This window comes from Marmota monax, unplaced genomic scaffold (genome assembly GCF_021218885.2).
Source record: "Marmota monax isolate L192 unplaced genomic scaffold, Marmota_monax_Labrador192_F-V1.1 WCK01_AAM20220418_F8-fsc00012, whole genome shotgun sequence".
NCBI classification, from domain to species: Eukaryota; Metazoa; Chordata; class Mammalia; order Rodentia; family Sciuridae; genus Marmota; species Marmota monax.
Genome location: NW_026695227.1, coordinates 3,370,407 through 3,393,459, shown reverse-complemented (window position 1 = coordinate 3,393,459; position 23,053 = coordinate 3,370,407). Strand labels below are relative to the sequence as shown.

The window sequence follows — 23,053 nt, the reverse complement described above, 5'->3', positions numbered from 1 at the left end:
GCTCTCTGCTACTGAGCTACATCCCCAGCACCAGATTTTTAGGTTTTTATTCTGAAATCTTTTGTATGTCTGGCTTCACCTAGAAGTTATTTGTTCTTTCAGATTAAGCAAATCCTGCTGAAGTAATTAATAGACCATTTAGGTTTTTTTAGTGTAATATAGGTCAGCAGGTGAATTGAATCTTTGATCATTTAGATGGAAGAATTCAACACAATTATCAAGTGTAATTACATTTCAGCATTAACAATTTGGTCTGTGTTTACGGTATTTTTATAATGTTCTTGCTTGAAACTTTTTTTTTGAGATAAAAAAGTTTTATTGCTCTGCTGCCAGGAAAAACAGTATACTAGAGTCTGTGTAGAGATGATTCAAAGACTACATTTCACGTGTGCCCAGAGGGTAGGATAGTCTCCTAATTTACTTGTTAATTTGGGAGTTATTTTAGATTTTCTGAAGCAATCCCTGAAATCTGAACTTCTTCAGTCCTGTGATTGGTGTGTGCTTAAGGACAGATAACCTTGCTTGAAATTTATATATCTGGGAGAGATTTCTGTTTCAAGTAATGTAGGGAAGCATTTGGCATTTTAAAGATATTACCTAATATTTTGCAAGTTTTTTCAAAATCATTTTAGTGGTAAAAATCCTACAAATTTAGTTTGTAAACTGCATCTGCAGGGAAGTAGAATCAACAGTTCTAATTCTGGGTAAACTTTTGTTATGGTCATAATTTATATTGCGATTTCACAAGTGTTTGATCTGATTAGGTCACTGCTATGAAATAGAAGCTGGATACAAATATTTGCTCAGGTATGTGGGTAGACTTGGTACTGTTTCCTTAACAAATCACTGATTTGTTACACAATAATTGCCCCTTAAAGTCATTTTGAAATGACTTTTACTCTCCTGAGCTGTAAAATGTGAATTAAGGATCCCACAATAATAACTGCCATGGCATAAAGCAGCAGCAGACAGCCCTAGATGTTATTCAAGGTACTGTTTAGTTTTCATTCTTGAACTTGTATTTTCTAGTTTGTGCCACTTTTTAAAATAGCTTCTTATTTATTTATAGCCAGAAGGGTTATTTAAAAATATTTTTAAATTGTTTTTTATTGTACCCAAGTAATTTCTTCAGACCATTAGATACCACAGTCAGTCACCACATCCTTCACACTGCACACCTGCTTTATATCTGACTCAAATTAGGAGTTATAATATCTAAATCAGAAATTATTGGGAGGATGAGCCTAATGACATGACTTCTGGGACTCAAATTTGTCACCAAGCAGAGCCACACATAATTTTTACATATCTAGGTCCTAGGTTCAGGAAGGTATGAATGAGTTGGGGAGAGTGCCAGTTATAACCTCAGAAATAAGAACCTTTGACAAAAATTGGAATTGGAACTTTTATGAGGCCAAAATAACTGTCTGCCCACTTAAGTTCTCTCTGCCAGGGGCTTATAGTTTATCTATGAAGGAAAGAGGACAGAGACCAAAAGGGGAAGGATGGGGTTTTGCAAATGGAAGGGTATTGCTTATTCAACACACTTTGCAGGGAGGCAATAGCCAGTAGAGAGGGAGAAATTATGAAAGGGTAATTGATGGAATGAGGTACCTGAGGTGGGCATGAGCCAAAGTATAAAGTTAATTCCACAGGAGAAACTACTGGGAGCAAGGCACCAGAAACTCAGTGGTGAACGGTGTATCAGGAGATGACCTTAATGACCTGGGGAAATTTCAGGGAGTAAATTTCAAGGTATGTGTCTAAAACTTTGAATACTGTACTTTTCAAAGTTAATTTTTTAAAGAACTATGTTATAATAATTTTGGGAAAAGGATTGACAGCAATACATGCCACGTGCTGGTGAAGACACTCATTTTCTCTATAACTTTGTGTTAAATTTAAAGCAAATGGAAACATTTTTGCTATAAGTTTAAGAATATCAAATATATAGTACTGGTCTAATGATGCTTCAACCAAATAGAGAAAACTTTTTGGTTTTTTGGTGTTTTTTTTTTTTTTTTTTTCTTTCTTTCAGAAGTCTACAAAGAGAAGATCATGAATCCCAAATTTTTCCTTGACATGTTATCCTATACTTGCCCACATTAGACATTTTGACATTTTAAGTTTAAAAAGAAGTGTTGTGATTGTAATTTATTACGACGAATCCAATAGGAGTTATACCCCATTTGTAAGAGGTAAATATGCAGGAGAATTAATACTCTAAAAATTATATATATAAAATATTTTAATCTCATTTAATATTTCATGAAGAAAACATTAGCATTTATATTCATAGAACCTCAGAAAAAATGTAGAACACAAGGAAGAACAGAAATAACCACACTGTTCATTATTACTTCACTCAGCAAACTTGATCCCAATAAGATGGAGAATGAGGCAAAGAAAAAAGGAAGGTGAAAGCCAGATTCACACAGAAAGGGGGAAAACAAAGGTGTAGCTCTAAAATTCTGTTGGGCTTTATAAAACACATCACCCACAAAAGAAAAGGCCATATATAGTATTTCTATAAAGGCTAAACTTTTTTTTCTGGAAGAAAAAAAGAACAATGTACCTAGCAACTTACTGCAGAGAAAATCATACCTTAAAAAAATGTTTGTTGGCTTTCTTAAGTGAGAAGGGAAGCAAAATACACACCAAGTACAAATCCAATGTTTCCCAAGATTGTTTTTATTATTGAACAACCCAGATCAAAGGCAGAGGTATTTTAAAACTCACATTTGTACTCAAAAGTTTTTTCATGAGATATATGTTCATTTTTAAGAAAATAAAGAATATCATGAAAATACAACATTTATGAAGAAAAATTAGTAGAACAACAGTTATTTAAATAGATGCATGTGGTTAGGGGAATTTTTTATTTTTGTTTGTTTCTACTAATTAGAGCAAGGATCAACAAACTTTCTCTGAAGGGCCAGATGGTAAATATTTGGGACTTTGTCAGTTGTATAAAGTATCTGTCACTAAGCTGCTTTCATTGCAGGAAACCACACTGTAAGTAGATGGTCTGCTTTATTCCATGTCTTCATGGCAAAACACCTTTCCTCTTGCAATGCCCCTCCAGTGCCCTATACTGAGAAAACATCATCCTTATTATAATGCAAAATGCCTGAAGGAATTTCATGAGCGTTCTGAGACTTAGATCTGGAGCCCAGAGGTAATACATTCATGACTGGCACATAGGAATATATGAACATAAGAACAAATCAGAGTTCTTTTTTTTTAAAGAGAGAATTTTAATATTTATTTTTTAGTATTTGGTGGACACAACATCTTTGTAGGTGGTACTGAGGATGGAACCCGGGCCGCACGCACACCAGGCGAGCGCGCTACCGCGTGAGCCACATCCCCAGCCCAATCAGAGTTCTTTACCTCCACTCTTATAACCTTCTTATAAACCTCTTACCACAGATTCTTCAGCAAAAACAAACTGAATATTTTTTTAAATGAGAATAACATTTTCATCTTGGCTTGATGGAGGTTTTATATATAAACACACACACATATACATACATTGGTATATATATATGTATATATGTATGTATATATATAAAAGCTAATATAGACATACTAGCTTATATATATATATATATATATATATATATATATATATATATATATATATATAAAATACTTTTTAAGTTTGTGTGTGTGTGGTTCTGGGAATCAATTCCAGGACCTCACACTTGCTAGAGGAGTGCTCCACCACTAAGCTACACCCCCCAGCCATTTTTATTTAATTTTGAAATAGAGTCTAAGTTGCCCAGGCTGGCTTTGAACTTGTGATCTTCCTGTTTCAACATCCTGAGCAGCTGGGATTACAGATATGTACCACCAGACTGGGCAAACGGAATGTTTTTTAAGTTCCTTGTAGGGGCTTAGATACTGCTAGCTTATGTCTACTAGCTAATAATACAAACTCTTTTTGTGTCACTTTTCCTCTCAAAAAGTCTCAAGAGAACCCCAGTTGACTGGCAGGCTCCAAGTTACAAGTTTGTTCAACAGAAGGAAAAAAGAAAGAAAGAAAACACTCAGCGGAGCACAACAGACACTAGTATGGCAATATGTAAATCAATGGATGTGTAACTGATGTGATTCTGCAATCTGTGTATGGGGTGAAGGTGGGAGTTCATAACCCACTTGAATCAAAGTGTGGAATATGATATGACAAGAAATTTGTAATGTTTTGAACAACCCACAATTAAAAAAAAAAAGAAAGAAAGAAAACACTAAGAACTAGGAAGTAAAAAAAAAAAAATAATGATAATGCTCAAATGAATGATGACAGAGCCGATGGTATTCAGCAAATTAATCTACTCTTCTACATTTTCCAGATTTCCCTGCAGTTAGATTAAGTCTGCCTGGGCTGGTCAATGGGCTGAAGCAAAGAGGAGCTAATGTGATTTCTATTATCTCCATTCCCTATAACTGGAAAAGATGAGAGGTAGTTTTGTATGGGTGGTGAGTGGTGCACAGGAAGAAGGCAGAACAGGCTGGAAACTAAACATGTATTCATTGCTTAAGGACTGCTCTTGTGAAAGCTTCAGGAACACAGGGATTCCATCTGTCCTGGTTGTTCTTGTGACGATACACTGTACAACAAGGTTTTGTAAAGGAGCTAACTTTTCATGCTATGAAAGGTCTAGCAACATTCTTCTCCCATGGCAGGGGGTACCAACTCACATTTTATTCAGACAACTTGGAAGTCAGCCCCTCTAAATCCCCTCTGTACACTTTTCCACCCCTCTCTAAGGTCCCAAGAGGCTAAATTATAGTGATTACATCATTGGACTTTCTTATCATTTGTCTTCCATTTGGGCCGTGGGAGTGGAGGTAGAATGCAAGAAGGAAGGGAAAGTGAGGTCATGGTCATGGTACTTATACATAAATTTAAATATATATAATTAAATAAGTATATACAAATGCAAATATAAGACATGATTGATTACTAGGAATAAATGGAATACAATGTTAAAGAAACCAGAAAAATCTTATCCCCTATGAAAGCATACATAAAAAGATAAATTCAAGATAGAATGTTCCTTGATGAACATGAAAACTGGGGGTGTTGTTAGAAGATTTGGATATTTAAAGTATGTAAATGTGGTACTAAAATACTCAGACAGTTGCAGGGTGCTTGGACACTGCCAACATTTGCTTTGAGATGTCTTGGTCTACTTCCATTGCTGAGAAATTCCTTTTCTGGGTATCACATTATTTCTTTAGCTACTGAGAAAGGAAAAGCAGCCCATGACAGATAGCAGCTGGCCTGGACTATCATCCAGACCTTGGTGTTGCTAAGAGCTGGCTCAGCATAGCTCACTTTGATGTTCTACAGAACATAAACAGTTTCATAAAATATCAACACCAGAAAAGCCCACTAAGTGACCTTGAAAAATCAAAACAAAAACAAGACCATGTCTGAACATAAAAAAGGTAAGAATTATTCAAACCACAATGGATAAATACACTAATGCTGTGCTGCATTAGCATATTTATCAATTATAGCTTAGCTTCACTTCATTCCACACAATACAGCTTTCCCTACACCCTATTTCCTGACAACTGGCAATCCTGAGCAAAGTCTCCAAATCAACCAACCCAAATCCAAATCCTAGAATAATCCTAATATTCTCTTACTCAAAGATCCCATATTTCTCTACAATGTGTGTTCTCCCTTGGGCAAAGAGCAATAAACACAATTTGTACAACTACAGGTGTAGTTCCCAGTAATCTTTGATTGAAGGACATCAACAAAACCTCAGGTTCAGCTAATGTGCTTCTTATCTGGACCAGGACTTAACTCAAATAAGTGTATTCACATAAGACTGCTTACAATTTTATCTGCATGAGGTGCACCTGTTCCTGGCTGGAAGGTGTGTTCATTATATATTGGCTAAAGTGCCTCAGTATTGTTTTGTTTCCCTCTGGAAGAATATCTCTTGGATTTATTTTTCCAGTACTGGGGATTGAACCCACGTTCTCATGCATGTTAGGCAAATGCTCTACCACTTAGCTACAGCCCCCAGCACAGATTTTTTTTAAATTATCTAATTAGATTTGTATTCTTTGTAAAATCACTTTTAGTCTTATATTCCCTACTTCTACAGCTAATATTTAGTGATGTCTACAAAAAGGAACGTTTTTAGGGAGAAAGATTGATATAGGTTTAATAAATCCATTTGTGATCTATATTCAAGGGCTAAGAAGTTCAGAAGGGCTCCAGACCTTGGGATAAATTTTGCTTAGGCCCCATTTCCAAATCTGATTCAAAACAAAAACAAACACAAACAAACAAAAGACTTCTTCCTGAGCCCTGTCTTTCTGCCCCTGAGAACTGGTCTATTTAGTTTTGTCTTTGACTACCTGGCCCCATAATTGATGCTGACTGCCTTAATCCAGCTCTGGGGGTTAGAAGTTATGCATCTTTGCAGAACACTGCATTTGTCTCACTCATCACAATAAAACTACGTCTCTTCCAAGCCAATGCATTTCCTTTGTGCTTTCTCACTATGATGCTGATTTGTACACTTACCTAATAGGTTCAACTTGATGAGGGATATTGTGGAATTGTAGTGACTGCTTGGGAAAAAAGAAGAACAGTTTGTTTGAGAAGGACTTTGAAACAGAAACTGAATCAACTCCCCATGAACAGATTTGTTTTGTTTTGTTTTGCTTGTTTAAAAAAAAGGTAATTTTGTTGAGTGTAAGGTTCATCCTGGCTTTGAATCTATACTTTCAGGTTAAGCAGTGCTGGCTTTTTAAATTACACAGCTTGATAAGAGTATCAAGGATACAAATTACTTTCCAAATGTGCTATAATTCTCTTTCATATATGTATATATAAAAATCTGATTTTCCACAACTAAACTTTCTTTCCTCTCCTGATAGAGAGAAGTTTGCAGTGATAATTTCATATCTGCCCGAGGCTGGTTGTGTTTCTTATTCTTCTTTGTGTGTTGTTCCTCTTGTTCTCCATTTCCCTCTCTCAGGAAGCTCATCATTTACCTGATTTTAGAAAACAATGGTTTGTCAGCATCAAATTTTTCATGTTCTCAACATTCTAAAATGCCTACATTGTTTTTTATGAATTAGTAAGTTACCAACTTTTAAAACTCCCTTAAAATGAAAACATATGTAAAAATTATATTCAACTGAATGATAATAAAGAATATCAAAGATGTTCTTACCAATATTCTTCTTGACTATTTATTTTTGGTGCTGAGTGTTGAAATCAGGGCCTTGCACATGCTAAGCAAGAGTTCTACCATTGAGCTACACCCTCAATCCCTCTTCTTGACTTTTTAAAAAGACATTTTTCACATTTAACTGTTGCCATGGATCCTTCATATTTCTGTATGTAATATAAAAATGTAAAGGGAAAAAATTCATCTCTATTCCAATTCAATTAGTAAAGTGAGGCAGCTCGTTTGTCAGCATGTTCTATGTGTGGAAAACTAGTAACTTTTAAAAGACTATTTTCTAATTATATGAGAAAGTGTAAGCACTAGGAGGTGGCGTGGAGTACAGAAATCCAAATTATGAAAAAACAGCTCTATCTCTTGACATTTTCTGTCCTGGTTGTCAGCCATGTCTTCTCCCCTTCCTTCCTCTGCCAATCCACTAAATCTTTTAGACCTCCCAACCCCCTGTTGGCTGTGGCTATTTTCCATACATTCATTTATACATTTGTACATTCCTCCTGGATGATTTATCTACTCTAGCCATTTTTAGTCAAACTTATTCTTAGATTCAAATTCAAATACAGATGCCAGGGCTGTGGTAGTAGTAGAGCTCAGTAATAGAGCACTTGCCTACAATGTACAAAGCTCTGGGTTTAAACCCCAGCAACATGCTCACACACAAGACAACTGCCAGTTTTGTCTTTTGACCCCTGTAGCTTTGTGCACAGCCAATTCTCAGATTAACTTACACCTAGATCTAGTTCAGATGCCACTCTCCCCACCTGCTAGTGTTGCTACTAGGCTAACACAGGCACCTGTAACACCCTAGTATCTCCCTCTCTTTATGTGTAGCTGGTTATATCATTACATTCTTTTTGAATGTGTTTCTACAACAGTAAATTTCTTGAAAGATGGTTACCAATCATAGATGTAACACATTAATATTGCTCAGTTTACATTTTTAATCTGAGTAGGTGCACTTTATAAGCCATTAACTCTTTGTCTTCAGGGAAAAAATAAATTCAGGTTCACAAGCTTTAACCATTTCTTACTCTTTTCTGTTATAAACTGTGAATGTTCTGTAATTAGTACAACAGACACTAAAAATGTTTATTTTTGGTTTGCTATCAAAAAAGTCACAGGATTGTTAAATGTCTATTTAACTGTTTCCAGAGATTCCATAAATACTGCTACTCATTTCAAATCCAGTTTCATATGTAAATAAGAATAGCTATTATGCATTTGGCACATTTCTATATGGCAAATTTAGTGTCCTCATTCACATCTCACCAAATCTTTCCCAAATCCCCTTGAAGTGAACTATTATTATATCCATTTTATAGATTAAAAGTAAGGTTTAAAGAGATTGAGTAATGTTTCCAAAGTTGGATAACTAGTAAAGGACAGAGGAGATCTGAACCTATGTCTCATTCTAAAGAGCTTGAGTTCTTAAACACTGTGGTATTCGACTTTTCCACCACTTCAAGGGGCTTTGGGAAGAATTTGCATTCAGTGTGCCAGTCATCACCAACTATGGGATGAACTAGACCTTTAGATTCTGGGCAGACAAAACTAAACTGGCCAGTTCTAAGGGACATAAAGTCAAGACTGGCTCTGCAGGAAAAACAGAGACTAAATAAATCTCGGCCAAGTCACAACCTGCCACACTGAGGGTTTGTCTCTGCAGGAAAGAGTATGTGTGCAAATAAAACTATGCATTGTATATCTATTAAAAACCTGAATCCATTCTCATCAGTTGATGTCCTAAGTCTTCTTCCATATAGTCTCATGCTTGAAAAATTATTGCCTTTTAAATTAACTTCAAGAATGATGGTTTGTTTATCAAGTAACACAGGCTGAATTGACTTTGCAAGAAGGTATGACTTTTTAACTGCTAGTAAATTGTTCAATTAAAAAAACTCTCAAAAATAGAAATGTTGAGGAGTTAATTGAATTTTGAGGCTAGAAAAGTGTTTAAGAGGATCCTAAGAATCTCTGAAAGTTGGGTGGAGATGAGGGCAGTTACAATTTTGTATTTTAATCTTGCTTTTTGGGTAACAGGGTTAGACAGATTGCTATGAATCATCACAGGCAAAGGCAGAGTGGTTTTTTTCTTATAAATGTCTTGATGGCCTTTATCCTTATTTCTTCATAATTTGGTAAAGATCTCTAAGATGACTCATATCAAATCTTGAGGAAATTCAACTCAAATGTCAAAAAAACTGATATACATTCACAAATAATTGATATTATTTATATATATTATATAGTTGCTCTCCAATATCCATAGGTGTTTACTTTCAGGACCCCCTTTGAATACCCATGTCTGCAGATCTTCCAAGTCCCTTTAACATATTCAAATCCTCCTGTATAATTTAAAGCATTTAAGATTACTTATAGTACTCAATATAATGTAGTTGTTACATTGTTTAGGGAATGTTGACAAGAAAAAAAGTCTTTATGTTCAGTAGAGATTTTTTTTTTTCTAAATATCTTCTATCCTCATTTGACTGAATCAATAGATGTGGAAACCCATCCATGAATAGAGGGTTGATTGTGCATGTGTATATGTGTGTGTGTGTGTGTGTGTGTGTGTGTATAAAATTACATAATTTTTTTTGCTTCACTGCCCCCAAGTGGTATCACTGAGAATTAATTCTGACAATTCAGTTTGTGCTGGGTTTTTTTGTTTTTTTAATACTAGTAGCATGCTTATCTATAACTTATTCTGTAAGTGGAAACCCACCTTTATAGGAAATGGTACTTCTTTCAATTTAAGTAACTAATATATAGCACATTACAGTAAGTAGACAGTCTTGATCCTCAAAACAGGTATCATGACTATTTTACATATGAGGAAATCCTTTGAAAGGAAGGTAAGGAGTAGAGTCAACAGCTGGAAATCCTGGAACAACTCATGGTGCCATTGGAATCTATTTCTCAGGTATTAGGAGGCAATAACTGCCTCCTAAAATGTACATGTGACATCTTTGTACAACTCAAAGATGACCACAGGGGAAAAGTAATTCCAATATCCACTCAACAAACAGCAAAAGACACAAGTACTAACCAAAGCTCATCTATAATATTATTTATTTGTTTCTTATCTTGTCCTTCGTACCAAGGAGGGTGGGGAGGAAGGGAGTTCCAAGAGAGTATAAGTCTGGTTGACCTCATTGATAGCTGTACCCTCATCACTTAGTACACAGAATGGCACAGATGTTCAATAAGGATTGGGGATGAAATAGTCCAGGAGGGAAAATGGGCCAGTCACTGCTATCCCATTTCTTACCACCCACCCTCCCCACAGGACTACTTCAACTCTCACAGAAAAGATGAATCTATAAATTTGAAATCTAAGGTGGGATCTTTTTTGTGAGTCCTGTGGGCCAGTACGAAGCTTGCTCAGAAGGATGAAATGGAAGGTCAACCCAAGAACAGAAGAGAATTACTAATGTTGAACTTTTAAGTGTTGAGTCTCAGCCTGCAATGTGTTTTTCCCTGTATTTAAATCCTGTGGCCTTACCTTTCCTTGCTTATTTATTAAAGTAATGCTGAGCCAGTAAGAATCACAATTCCTACAGGGTTACTGGAATGGGGTCATTACTTCATGGAGAACAGGAATTTTAAGTAAGTTATTTGTTGAGTAAGTGTAATCCTTAAAAGCAAGGGTTTTGTTTTGTTTTGTAATTGAGCAAAGTCAAGTCATTTCCCAAAGAGCATAACATGGAGACAAGACCACTAAGAAGCCAACATTTGAGAAAATAATTTTAAAAGCTTGTAAGCATTTCTAAATCCAGATTAAAGATTCCACTGTTATGCAACGTGTCAGGAAAACATTACCACCCTCATGACTCATACTTCTGTATTACACAAATTACTGAACGTTTCCTTCATTTTAAAGAAACGAGAACATAAGGGTGCTAGGTTGTGATATTTGACATCCAGAACATGAAAAACATAAGAGCTATTAAGAAAGAATCTTAAATTGATACCGTGTCACCAGGGCCACACTTCAAAGAGAAGTTACTCCACCTTTTGAAAATTATGTCCAGAAACAACTTCCTAACCGAAACCAGCTCAGCCCCATGATTCTCCTTATAGCTTAGTCTTGGCCGCTCACAAACGGCTGAAGCCTTGGAAACGGGAAGTAAAATGCCAGAGTAGGCCGCACCGCACCTAGTCCGCCTCTCCTTTGCCTTCATGCAAGTAGGGGAGATCCCAACCCTGCCATCTCCAGACCACTGGAACCCTCTTGGTTTCCCTCATCCTCCCTCAACGCCTCAAGGGGGATCTATCTGCGGATCAGAGCGTTCGGAGGGGCTCAAGCGGACTGACCAGTACCTGCTCCAGAGGTTTCCGGTAGCCCCCCCACCCCCTACCCCGGCCATCCGGTAGGTCCCGCGACTACACAGCTCTCTCGACTACTGGATTTTCACCGACTTTATTGGCTCCCGACTCCGGCGGGCTCCTCACTGCCCCTCTCCCCGCTAGATCGTACTGGCCCTCCATGACATTCAGCACAATCAAAAACACTGCGGGACCGCTCTGGAAAGAGCCTTTGCTGGGGAAGTCAGCTTTCCCATGGTGGCGTCAGGGTCACTTGCTCTTCACCTTCTGACTCTCGGTCTTCTTGGGCAGCAACACAGCCTGGATGTTGGGCAGGACGCCGCCCTGAGCGATGGTCACTTTCCCCAGCAGCTTGTTTAGTTCCTCGTCGTTGCGGATGGCCAGCTGCAGGTGGCGAGGGATTATCCTAGTCTTCTTATTGTCACGCGCTGCGTTGCCAGCCAACTCCAGGATCTCGGCCGTCAGGTACTCCAACACCGCCGCCAGGTACACGGGCGCCCCAGCGCCTACTCGCTCCGCGTAGTTACCTTTGCGCAGTAGTCTATGCACTCGGCCCACCGGGAACTGCAGGCCCGCGCGGGAGGAGCGGGATTTGGCTTTTGCCCGCACTTTCCCACCCTGCTTTCCACGACCGGACATGTTCACTTCTCGCCTGAAACTCCAGTGAAGGAAATCACACCAGCAGGATCGGTATGGGAATGCAGCCTACCACAACGAACTGCCTCTAGAAACTCTCGGTGGCCACTAGGCAACGCCTTCCTATTGGGCGCCACGGCTCTGCTGGCCAGTGACGGACCGAGTCCGCGCCCAACTAGAGCGCTAGCAAAGGAAACGCCTGCGCCGATTCCTTCCAATCAGAAGCGCAAACTTCTAGTCCTCATTTACATAGCCGCTCATACGAATACCCCGGGGCCTGAATGCGCCTCTGCAGCGGGCCTGAATATGCTCAGTGGATGCTGAGTTTTCAACATTCACGCTTGCTCCCAGGAAAAGAAACCCTTAATAAATAAGATAACTTAGTCTGGGGATATAGCTTAGTTAGTAGAGTGTTTGCCTCGCATGCACAAGGCCCTGGGTTCAATTCCCATCACCTAAATAATACGACTGGAAACAAAAAGAATCCAAAAGATGTCAAGTTCCTGTGTTCTCTAGGTGGATTTTCTCGTGTAATAATTCAGCATTTTAAGTTGTCATCTGACTCCAAAGCCCGTGCTTGTGACAACACTGATCCTGCAGCGAAATCACAGACTCTAGCAGAATTCTGCCTGCCCAGTACAGGGTAGGTTGCCTCTTCCATTATACCAGCACCTTGCTTCCTTTTACCCAGCAGTCTGGGGGGGCTGGCTCCAAAAGAGGCTTTGTTAGTAGTTGGACACATGAACCTTCCTAATTAAACCAGTGGACACTGGTCTTCCCTCAAAGTTCTGCCACTCACAGGCAGCCAGTCTTACCCTTCTGAGGCTCTGATACTAAGAGCGATAGACAAGACAGAAGTGCTTTCTGTACTGGTGGAATAGGAAAAGAGCCACTGGATTCCATGCGAGAGACTGCAAGCACAGTTCGGTTGCTGAGGCTTCAAGTCTTGGCCTTGGCTTGCTTTCTGTAGGTCACAACATCTGGGCTCAAGTCTTGATGAACTCCGGGGACTAAAGAAAGAATGACAATAACTTACTCTTATCTACCCAATCTCAGACAATAACATTTGAAACAAAGTAAGGGTAGGTTTTTGTTTTTGTTTTCATTACAAATTACTTTCTACTAATTATTAAGGTACTTTCATTTACCTTAACATTTGTTACATTTTACAATTACATGGCTTTGTAAAATTAAACACTTGTATATCAAAATAAAATTTATGTGGATTTTAGCATCCATTTAAAAGTGAAATAAATTTGACTATTCATTGTCCTACTAAATATTTTTATTTCGTTGAGATAATGTTTACTTGTATTTATGTATATGTACCTTATTGGCAGACACAATGTTTTTGAAACTGAGAAACAAGTATATTGTCAAGGTTGAGGCTGTCATCCTGCACCAGACTGCCACCTCCAAATCCTGGTTTTACCACTTACTTATCTTTCATAGTTATTTAAGCTCTATACCCATCTCAAAGTGTTTTGAAGTTTAAATACATCAGTGAGCATCCAATAACTGTGTACTAAATTAAAATACATACACATCTATGCAGATTCAACAAGATGTTCCTGGAATGCATTCTGTAAACTAGCATAAATTTTTGCCTGTATCATGGGAAATTTTTAACAAAATTTTAAAAAATTACTGTGGACATTCCTTTTCTTTTATTTTAGTAAGAGAATTCTAACTTGAGTCAAGGCTTTACAATCACGTTGTTTAGTTTGACCACTCAGGATTTTTCCCAATCATACAGGGAGTGTTCTCAAGTCTCTTTTAATTCATCTTTTAAAGAGAGAGAGAGAGAACCATTAAAATATTTCCACTGTAGCATTTTTAAAAAGATAACATGAGTATCTGTAAAGTAATTGCTATAAGATGTAAAGTGTTTCTAGTTTTACTTATTTTCACTAGTTCATAAGCATAAGCTTATGGTATCATAAGCATAAGCATTCCGTTTGGAAAACAATAAACAAATAAACCACAGAATTAGCCGGAGCTGAGAAGAAGGGAGAGTCAGTCAGAGAACAAGCAAGCATAGAATTCCGTCTGCTTTTTATCTAAGCGGTGAGAAAGGGCAATACAAATTCTATTATCTTTTATTGTTTAAACCTTCAAATATAAGACTGTGAATCCGTCTTCAAATTCATGGCAAATTTTTCAAAAATATTTTTAAAAATTAAAAAAGCAAACAAAAGGAAATCGGCTTTATTTTGCTAACTACTTTTCTAAAATGGCAGTGATTAAAAGAAAGCTCCAAAGGCGGGGCCTGGAGCCCCTCCCACTTCCCTGAGGTCTTCAAACAGGTCCGCTACGAGGAAATATAAACTCCAACCGTGACTCAGACCTGCTCACTGCTCCTCTTTTAGTTTGACCGTACGGTAGTGCTTTTAAGATGTCTGGACGCGGGAAAGGAGGCAAAGGGCTTGGCAAAGGAGGCGCCAAGCGCCACCGGAAGGTTTTGCGAGATAACATCCAAGGCATTACCAAGCCAGCTATTCGCCGCCTGGCCCGTCGTGGGGGCGTCAAGCGCATCTCTGGGCTGATATACGAAGAGACCCGAGGAGTTCTCAAAGTTTTTCTGGAGAACGTGATTCGCGATGCGGTGACTTACACGGAGCATGCTAAACGCAAGACAGTGACAGCCATGGACGTGGTCTACGCTCTGAAACGCCAGGGCCGCACTCTGTACGGCTTTGGCGGTTGAGCTGTCTCCACAGCGCCCCCTCCACTCAAAGGCCCTTTTCAGGGCCCCAAAACGTCAAGAAAAGAGCTGTAAACACCACCATGCAAGCATCAGGTTGGGTACGGCAGAGCGGTGTCTTAGATATGCGACGTTTGCAACGGAGGCAATTGCTCTGGGTTAGGTGTGACATAAGTTGGCCAGAAGCATTAGGTCTATGGGCTGGGGTCCCCTCTGCCTTGGACAGCCTGCGAAGTGACTCCTGGGGGGGCCACAGTCAACTTGAGCGTAGATGTCTACGTTAGCAGAGCTGTGTTTTAAGAGCAGTTCAGCTCTTGGCGCCGCAATCCTCCCTCCCAGAGTATATATAGTGGTTGCTATGTAAATAAGGGTGAGCCGACTTGCCCCTTCCCATTGGATAGAAGCGTCTGGCGTCAGGGGCGGGTCCTCGCGTTGTAACCAACCGGGTAGGAGCAGAGGCGGGCGGTCGCGGTGTGTTAAGGTAAGAAGCCGTCACTAACCTTTCAGCGCCAGGTGCCACTCAGGAGTGGCGCGTTAAGAGTCTTTCCGGGTGTGAATGTTTTATTCCTTTGCTGAAGTTTAGAGTGAGAGGTGACCTAGCACAGCTAGATGTTGGAAGTTAGGCGGCAAAGCGAGGCGAAACCCAAGACCCGGCCCAAGTTCGGGAGTCTCTGCAGTTCCCGTGGGTTAGCTGCATTTTAAAGTCAGCTACACAGCGGCGGGTGGGGGGTCCTAGAGCGGGCGGGCGCTACGTCTCCTGCGGGCAAGAAAATCCAGGTCTTCTCCACCTGTACTTTAGTTGCCGGGAGTCCGAGGCAACCATGTACTAGTGGTCAGAACCGCTCAGGAGATTGTCACACGCGACCCATTGTCCATAGGAGATAAGCCCAGGATTTTGATTGAGCTCTTTGCTAAGAGTCTCTCGCGGTGCTCTAGAAGGGGAGGTGGGCGAGAGAGCTTTCGAGAGCTATGTAGTGGTGTGATCCTGCCGTGTGACCACGCAGTGTAGCCGGTAAAGGGGTGGCCTGTTGAGGCCTCTCTATCTAGGCTAGGAAAGGGCTGAGCACCGGGAGAACTGCATACGTAAGGGCCAGCAGGGGCCGCTAGTAAGGCGAGACAGGAACTGAAGTCGGTGCGGTTTAGTGAAGAGGCTCAGGACACTCGTCCCGCTCTCTTCCCCCAAAAGGAGGGCTTAGCAACACTAAACACCTCCAGCTGTAGCATTTCTAAACGTGGAAAGGGCCACTTAGCTCCGCGGAAGGCGGATGGCCGGTTGCTCCAAGAGTTTCCCTGCCGTAGTAGTGTCTGTGTCTAACGTTAAGAACGTCCTAGTTCTTGGGCAGCAGATGTTATCTAATCAAGGAAACATTACTAGTGTTCCCCCAGCGGGATCCTGTTTTTACTAGTGATGGGTACACTGTATTAAGTGCTTATTGTGAGCAAGGCACTTTGGAACACGCTGTATTCCATCGCAACTTTATAAAGTTTTTGTTTAAATTACTATTTTACAAATGAAATGACTAAAGGCAGTTAGCATTGGAGACAGATTTGAACCCAGTCCTTTTGGATTTCTCGCCCCTTGTCTTAACTTTTGTGCCCTTTCCAGAGAGTCCATGTTTGCTGGCTGACATTTCACTTCTAAGTATTTTCTCATACTGCATAAAGATTCAGATGTATACATGATGCTGTTAATTTAAGTTTCTTTAATACTCCATTAAGCTCCATTAAGTGAAATTTTGAGTTACTTATAAAAGACAGTAGAGTTATATAGAGTTGCTTTCCATATAATCCTAACCTCAATTTAAAGAGATTAAATTTTTAGGTAGTTGGAACGTCTTCCTAGTTTGTCAGCATTAATTTTCCAGTCATAAATTTGCAGTAGAGAATATTAACCTATGCAATTTTTTCCTTTTGGATATTATTGAAATTTTATTTATTATAGATATTTGAAAATATCTCATGAATCCTAGACAAAGAAGCACAGTTATACTTCAATATATGGCATTGGATTCATGACCAAATCTAGTATTTTTAATTATATTTTAAATAAAATCCATGTATTTTTGTGTGTACTTGGCCTATATTGTATCGGATAGTATTGGGTTGTCTCCTGCTATTTTCATCTCTATTTATCCTCATTTAAAATCAATTGTTTTATAGAATTTGTTAATATCTAAAATTAATGATTCTTATACTGTAGGTTGTATCTTTTATCAATGTGAAAACCTTTTTTTTTTTTTTTTTTAATCCCTTGGGTATCAATTATCTTGAATTCCTATTAGTTGTTTTTGCTTATTTGTTTTTTTTTTTTTTTACCTCAGGGGCTGTTTGGCACCTGTAACCCTTAATATAATACAGTGATGATCTAATTCAAATGCTTATTATATCAAAATTTTAGCAAGTTTATTTTGATTATTTAGGATAATGTATAGAATGCTATATCTGCTATTAATGTAAAGGAAAATTTGAGGATTTAATGTTACACAAATAACATTAGAAAAGTAATTTATTTGACATGTTATTCATACCACGTTTATTGAGTCCTTGCCACCTTTCATTATAGTAGTGCTAGGGATACAATTGTGAATAAGACATGATCTCTGTTTCAAGAATTTACAGGAAATTGGTCAGTGGTTCTGAGCATTTTTGATCATGAATTCCTTTGATAATTAGAAAGATTTCCACACCACTACTTTCATCACACACACTCCAAAATGTTGTACACATTTTCAATGGACTCATAGGCCTCAAGTTAAGAAAAGTTGGCTAGTTTAATTTACAGTTTGCTGCGTTATAAATAAAATTGGACCTGGAGCTAGAAAATCTGCATTTGAAACTTCTGATAGTATCTGGTGTAAATTTTGACAAACCACTGAAACCTCTCTCTAGTTATGTCCTCTACTAAGTGAAGGTAATGCCATCTGCTTAGCAGAATTGATGTTCTATTCAATTAGATAGTACAGGTAAAGAACTTCTTAAAATTAAAAAGCAAAATTTTACTAATGGACTAAATTGTCTTATTCATGCTTTATTAATAATTAGTGAGGGGCTAAGGTTGTGGCTCAGTGGTAGAGCACTTGCCTTGCATATGTGAGGCACTGGGTTCGATCCTCAGCACCACATAAAATTAGTAAATAAGTAAAACAAAGATACTGTGTCCATGTTCAACTAAAAAAATTTAAAAAAATAATTAGTGAAAAACTAAATTCTGATCTTTTTCCTGTCATTACTTTCATGAAACTAATACAGATATAGCTGTAACAGTTTGTGTGTCAAGATTTTCTAATAGAACTGACACTTTTCCTTTAGTGTAATTGGATTATTAGTCTGTGTTTTATCATTACTATAAGTCAGCTGAACACTGGCTACTACAGGCTCTGTAGTAGCCCTATTTTTTGTATTTTATTTAGAGACAGGGTCTCACTGAGTTGCTTAGTGCCTTGCTTTTACTGATGCTTGCTTTGAACTCTCGATCCTCCTGCCTTAGCCTCCCAAGCCACTGGGATTACAGGTATGTGCCACCGTGTTCAGCTATAGAGTCTATTTTTTGATCTCTTTAAAGATTAAAGCTACATTACAAAACCAGTACAGGATGTGTAGTTTCTTACAGGCAAAGTTCAAACCTGAACTATGGAGAGCATCATCAGAGTTACAAAGAATTGACAATAACTGTGGCAGAGGGAGACCAAGAGTTTGCAACATGGTTTAGTGACCCTTGGTAAAGTTTCAAAGTATGATGCATGTGTCCTTGACCCCTGTACTCTTCCATCATTCAAGTACCCAACACTTTCACACTTCCTTCTGACAACTCAAAGCCTCTCATTACACATTTTCAGTGTTTCCTGTCATCACTTTGCAAAATTTACAAACTGATGCTTGCCCATAAATAATTATTTAACAACTGGCATCAAATTTATTATAATGATCATATTCTGATAATTTATTAAATTTAAAATCATGCATATTTATGAGATTATCTTCCACTAAAATGTTCCCCCAGATTCACTTAGATTATAACGCCCCAGAGTATAAACAGCAACTTTACAATCTTGAAGGTTAAAATGCATCAAAACATATCTGCTGCAAGTATTTCTTTTCTTATACATGATTTAATCAGATATGTGAAATTTGAATAAAACAACTTGGAGGTAAGTTTTAATCCTGAAATTTGATAAACCACTGAACTAGCCATACTAGATATACAAAAAGGAGATACTTTAATTATTTGTTTTTTGGGGGGTTTGTTGTTGTTTTCATTGTAGATGGACATAATACCTTTGTTTATTTTTATGTGGTGCTGAGGATGGAACCCAGCACTTCACATGTGCCAGGCAAGCGCTCTATCACTGAGCCATAACCCCAGCCCTCATTTATTATTTTAATTTATAAAGAACAGAAATTTTTCAGTTCTGGAAGCTGGGAAGTCTGAGACTAAGGTGCTGGTATTTCTTTTTTGGTGAGGGCTATTTGGTGTTTTCATATGGCAGAAGGGCAAAATAGCCACACATGGCATGAAGCCTCTTTCTTGTAAGAGCACTAATCACATTTATAAAGGAGACCTCTCATGGCCCAATCATAAGACTATTAATACTATCTTATTGCAATGCCTCAGTTTTGGGGGGAACACATTCAAACCATAGCAACCTGTACATTTCTCCTTCTCCAGCTAGCACCATGTTAACCTCTGCGGGTAGAGGGGGTTGGAAGGATGTTGCAAGGAGAGGGTTTCATTTCTCCTCTTTTATGGCATAGCTGCTAAGGGCGCTCTTAGGCACTATGGTGGTTAATTTTATGTGTCAATGAGACTGGCCGTAAGTACCTATATATTTGGTCACACATTATTATGGATATTTCTATGGGGACATTATTGGGATGAAGTTGACACTTGAACCATAGAATTGTATAAAGCAGATTGTCCTTCATAATGTCAGTGGGTTGCAGCCAATCAGTTGAACATCTGTATAGAATAAAAAGATCAGCTTTCTTCAGGCAAGAGAAAATTCTCCAGCAGACTGCCTTAGGACTAAGATTGCACCCTCAGCTCTTCCGAGTCTCCAGCCTATCGGCTTCAGTAATCATGTGAGCCAGTCCTTAAAATAAATCTGTATGTACACAGCATATTGGTTCTGCTTCTCTAAAGAACTCTTTTTTTTTTTTTTTAAAGAAAGAGTGAGAGAGAATCTTTTTTAATATTTTTTTAGTTTTCGGCAGACACAACATCTTTGTTTGTATGTGGAGCTGAGGATGGAACCCGGGCCATACTCATGCCAGGTGAGTGAGCTACCGCTTGAGCCACATCCCCAGCCCCTCTAAACAACTCTTAAGAGAGAAACCCTCTGAAGCCTACCAACCAACAAGTTTCATTCATACATCAACAGGAGGCTTCTTGCTTACCAGTTCCTGTGTGCCAAGGCCTGATCCACCAGCTACATACAGCCCTAGTCCAGAGCAAACCTCCGATGTTTTCATCATTGATTGGGCTGCAGCCATACCATCTGATAGACCTGACTTCATCATAAGGAAGGAGAACCTTTTACAAGGATGTTCTTTCTTTGAGTACTCATTCTCAGTCCTAGGGTACTGTCTTTCAGTGTAATAGAATTCTCTGTTATCCTCTCTTATTTAATTCCATTATCACTCAAATTAATAATATGCTTGTGTCTTCTGACTAATATGAGAGTTAATGTCATTTCTACTATTTTCTATTTGAAGGTTTTTAAAAGAGCTATACAAGTTTTTGATCACCCATTATATGTTTTACATAAAAACAAATGACTATTTTTCTTTGTCTAGTTCTTGTACAGAGGAGTCCAAATTTATGACATCAGTCATGATTATATTGTATGTTTTACTAATACACTGAGATATTTACAGTAATAATCTACAATCTTAAGAATATGCATATTACTTCCAAATATGTTGACTAATTTTTCAAGAGAATACTGGTGAATACTTGTACAATGTGATTTGCTATAGAATTTTTATAAGCTAATAAAATGCTTTAATAACAAATCAACCTAAACTGTTTTGGAAATAACTTCTACTGAAGAATCATTATCAGATAGTCCTTTGATGACTGTATAAATTCATGCAGTATATAATCTCTTTGCATAAAAACTTCCAAGACTGCAGTGATTTGTTTATTCTATGATTCTGTGGAAAATTACATTATTTTCTCTGACCTGTCTTAAGTTTCAACCTGAATCTTCCTAGGGTTCTTCCTTTTACCTATTTCTTCCTCCAGAAGCATGATGTACTGTTTTGCATGTAAGTTTCATAGCCATCTCTATTTTTTTCTGTTACGATTCCTTGTTGACATCAAAAACAACACCTTTTAGAAAAGGAACTGTCCAGACAGCATTGTCCATTATATTTCCTTGCTGATCCCAGCTCCATTGACTCACTTAGTATCAGTCCTCATATCTTTAGGATTAATCACCAGGTTAATTTTAGTAGGTCAGGGCAGTATTGCTGCTGTCATGGTGCTGTCTTTGGCACCCTGTACTCTGTGCAGCACTCTTTGAAATTTCATGTATTTATAGACTTCTGAAACTCCAGTGCTGGCAGTTGTAAGGGTGCCTGTTTCACTTGGAAAGTATTCTAGGATTTCAGAATGACATCTTTCCAATGCAGCATATTGATGATACATAACAAACATCTCTGAGGTAAAGAACATTTCCTCCTGACCCCCCAACTCCTCAGTTCCTCCAGGATCAAATCATTTTCATCTGTTTCTTCTGAGGGAACCCAAAGTAAGATAATCTAATGTTTTATTCTTTTTGACATGTTATTTTCATTCTCTGCAAGTTTCTTTGAAATCTTCGTTCTCATCCTGCAGCAAGTGCTGGATCTCCCTCAGGTCCTGCTCCTTTTTGCTCAGGAGTTTGGTCACTGTCACAAACTCAGGCTCCCCAGATTGTAACTGGTCTTCTGACCCTGCCTGGTGCTAGGCAGGTCTACAAGGGCCCACTGGGTGGGGCCAACCACCTGGACAGAGGACAGACAGTACCACCATCATCATTGGCTCTGAACTCTGTTTACCATTGAAGAATAAGATGAAGAAACTGGGGAAAGGACAGGTGTTGCTTGAGTTCAGCATTTTAAATAATTTCTATTGAACTGTGTTTTACAGTGGTTTTAATTTTTCATTTAATTAGTCCAACAGTGTGTGTGTGTGTAGCAGGATACTGAAATTAAGCCCCAGGACCCAGCATATGCTTTCCAAGGGCTCTACCACTGAGCTACATACCCAGCTCTTTTAATTTCATTTTAAATGAGTTTATTTCATTTTGAGAAAGGTTCCTCAGGCTGGCCTTGAATTTTCAATCTCATGCCTGAGTAGCTACGAGGTTATCTTTTAATAGCAGAATTCAGTTTAGTTTAGCACTTATAAACATGATTTTCCCTTTTATCTTTTCTGTTTTTCCATTGTTTCATTTTCTCATTTTTACTGGTTTATCAAGATACTATTTGTGACAGACACTGCTGATGGCCCACTTATTCATTCCCTCCTTTGTTCTCAATATCAGCACCTAAGTTTTGTTGGGAGTAGTAAAGTACTCAGTAGAAAAGTTGTGGTCCTGGGCTGAGAAGAATGCCCATGTGGCCGAGTTCTGTGTACTTGAGTGGAAGTTGCTAGAAGAGGCCTCTGAAAAACCTTAAAAAGAGGATAACTCTTTTAAAAAATATTTATTTTTTAGTTTTAGGTGGACACAATATTTTATTTTTATGTGGTGCTGAGAATCAAACCCAGTGCCTCACGCATGCTAGGTGAGCACACTACCACTTGAGCCACATCCCCAGCCCAGAAGAGGATAACTCTTGATGAGAGAAACTTCATAGTTCTCTCTCCTTTTCTCTGCTTGGCAGAAATAATGGCCATATAGCACTCATAGGACGACACTAAAGATGGAAGTAGAATATTAATAGTAGAAGAAGAAGACAAAAAAAGACTGAATCCCCGTGGAATTACAGGCTGGGGTGGTCGACCTTGAGGCATATTTTATATGAGGGGAGAAGTTGTAGCATCTTCTAATCCTGTGGCATTATGGGTTGGAGACTGTATATGCTCTTCAATTTTACTGTATCTCTGATTGTTGGATTCACATGACTATTCAGTTCAGTACCAGGTCTTAACTGATAGTTTTTGTAGATCTTG

At 38.5% G+C, this 23,053-nt stretch overlaps 2 protein-coding genes, 1 long non-coding RNA gene and 1 pseudogene across 4 annotated transcripts; 2 read left to right on the top strand and 2 right to left on the bottom strand.

Annotated features, from left to right (window-relative positions):
• The first annotated feature begins 741 nt into the window (after positions 1 to 741).
• LOC124086975 (uncharacterized) lies at positions 742 to 7,195 on the top strand. The gene is made up of 3 exons (XR_006849978.2): positions 742 to 990; positions 1,656 to 1,755; positions 3,972 to 7,195. It is a non-coding gene; the product is annotated as an uncharacterized LOC124086975 (long non-coding RNA).
• A 4,438-nt stretch (positions 7,196 to 11,633) lies between these two features.
• On the bottom strand, positions 11,634 to 12,281 carry LOC124086974 (histone H2A.J). Its single transcript, XM_046435527.2, has one exon. It carries the CDS (start codon positions 12,192 to 12,194, stop codon positions 11,805 to 11,807), a length of 390 nt encoding a protein of 129 aa, XP_046291483.1. The 5' UTR covers positions 12,195 to 12,281; the 3' UTR covers positions 11,634 to 11,804.
• Positions 12,282 to 14,549: 2,268 nt separating this feature from the next.
• On the top strand, positions 14,550 to 20,917 carry LOC124086972 (histone H4). Of its 2 annotated transcripts, none has more exons than XM_046435526.2 (3): positions 14,550 to 15,376; positions 20,107 to 20,166; positions 20,274 to 20,917. In XM_046435526.2, exon 1 carries the CDS (start codon positions 14,587 to 14,589, stop codon positions 14,896 to 14,898), a length of 312 nt encoding a protein of 103 aa, XP_046291482.1. In that variant the 5' UTR covers positions 14,550 to 14,586; the 3' UTR covers positions 14,899 to 15,376; positions 20,107 to 20,166; positions 20,274 to 20,917. The 2 variants fall into 2 exon arrangements, with proteins under 2 accessions (XP_046291482.1, XP_058432156.1); XM_058576173.1 differs by having other exon boundaries at positions 20,097 to 20,166.
• The window catches only part of LOC124087133 (peptide chain release factor 1-like, mitochondrial), a 37,896-nt pseudogene continuing 35,755 nt past the window's right edge, over positions 20,913 to 23,053 (bottom strand).

Coding starts and splice junctions, on each gene's coding strand:
- LOC124086974 (XM_046435527.2), bottom strand. CDS start 12,194: ATGTCCGGTCGTGGAAAGCAGGGTGGGAAAGTGCGGGCAAAAGCCAAA.
- LOC124086972 (XM_046435526.2), top strand. CDS start 14,587: ATGTCTGGACGCGGGAAAGGAGGCAAAGGGCTTGGCAAAGGAGGCGCC.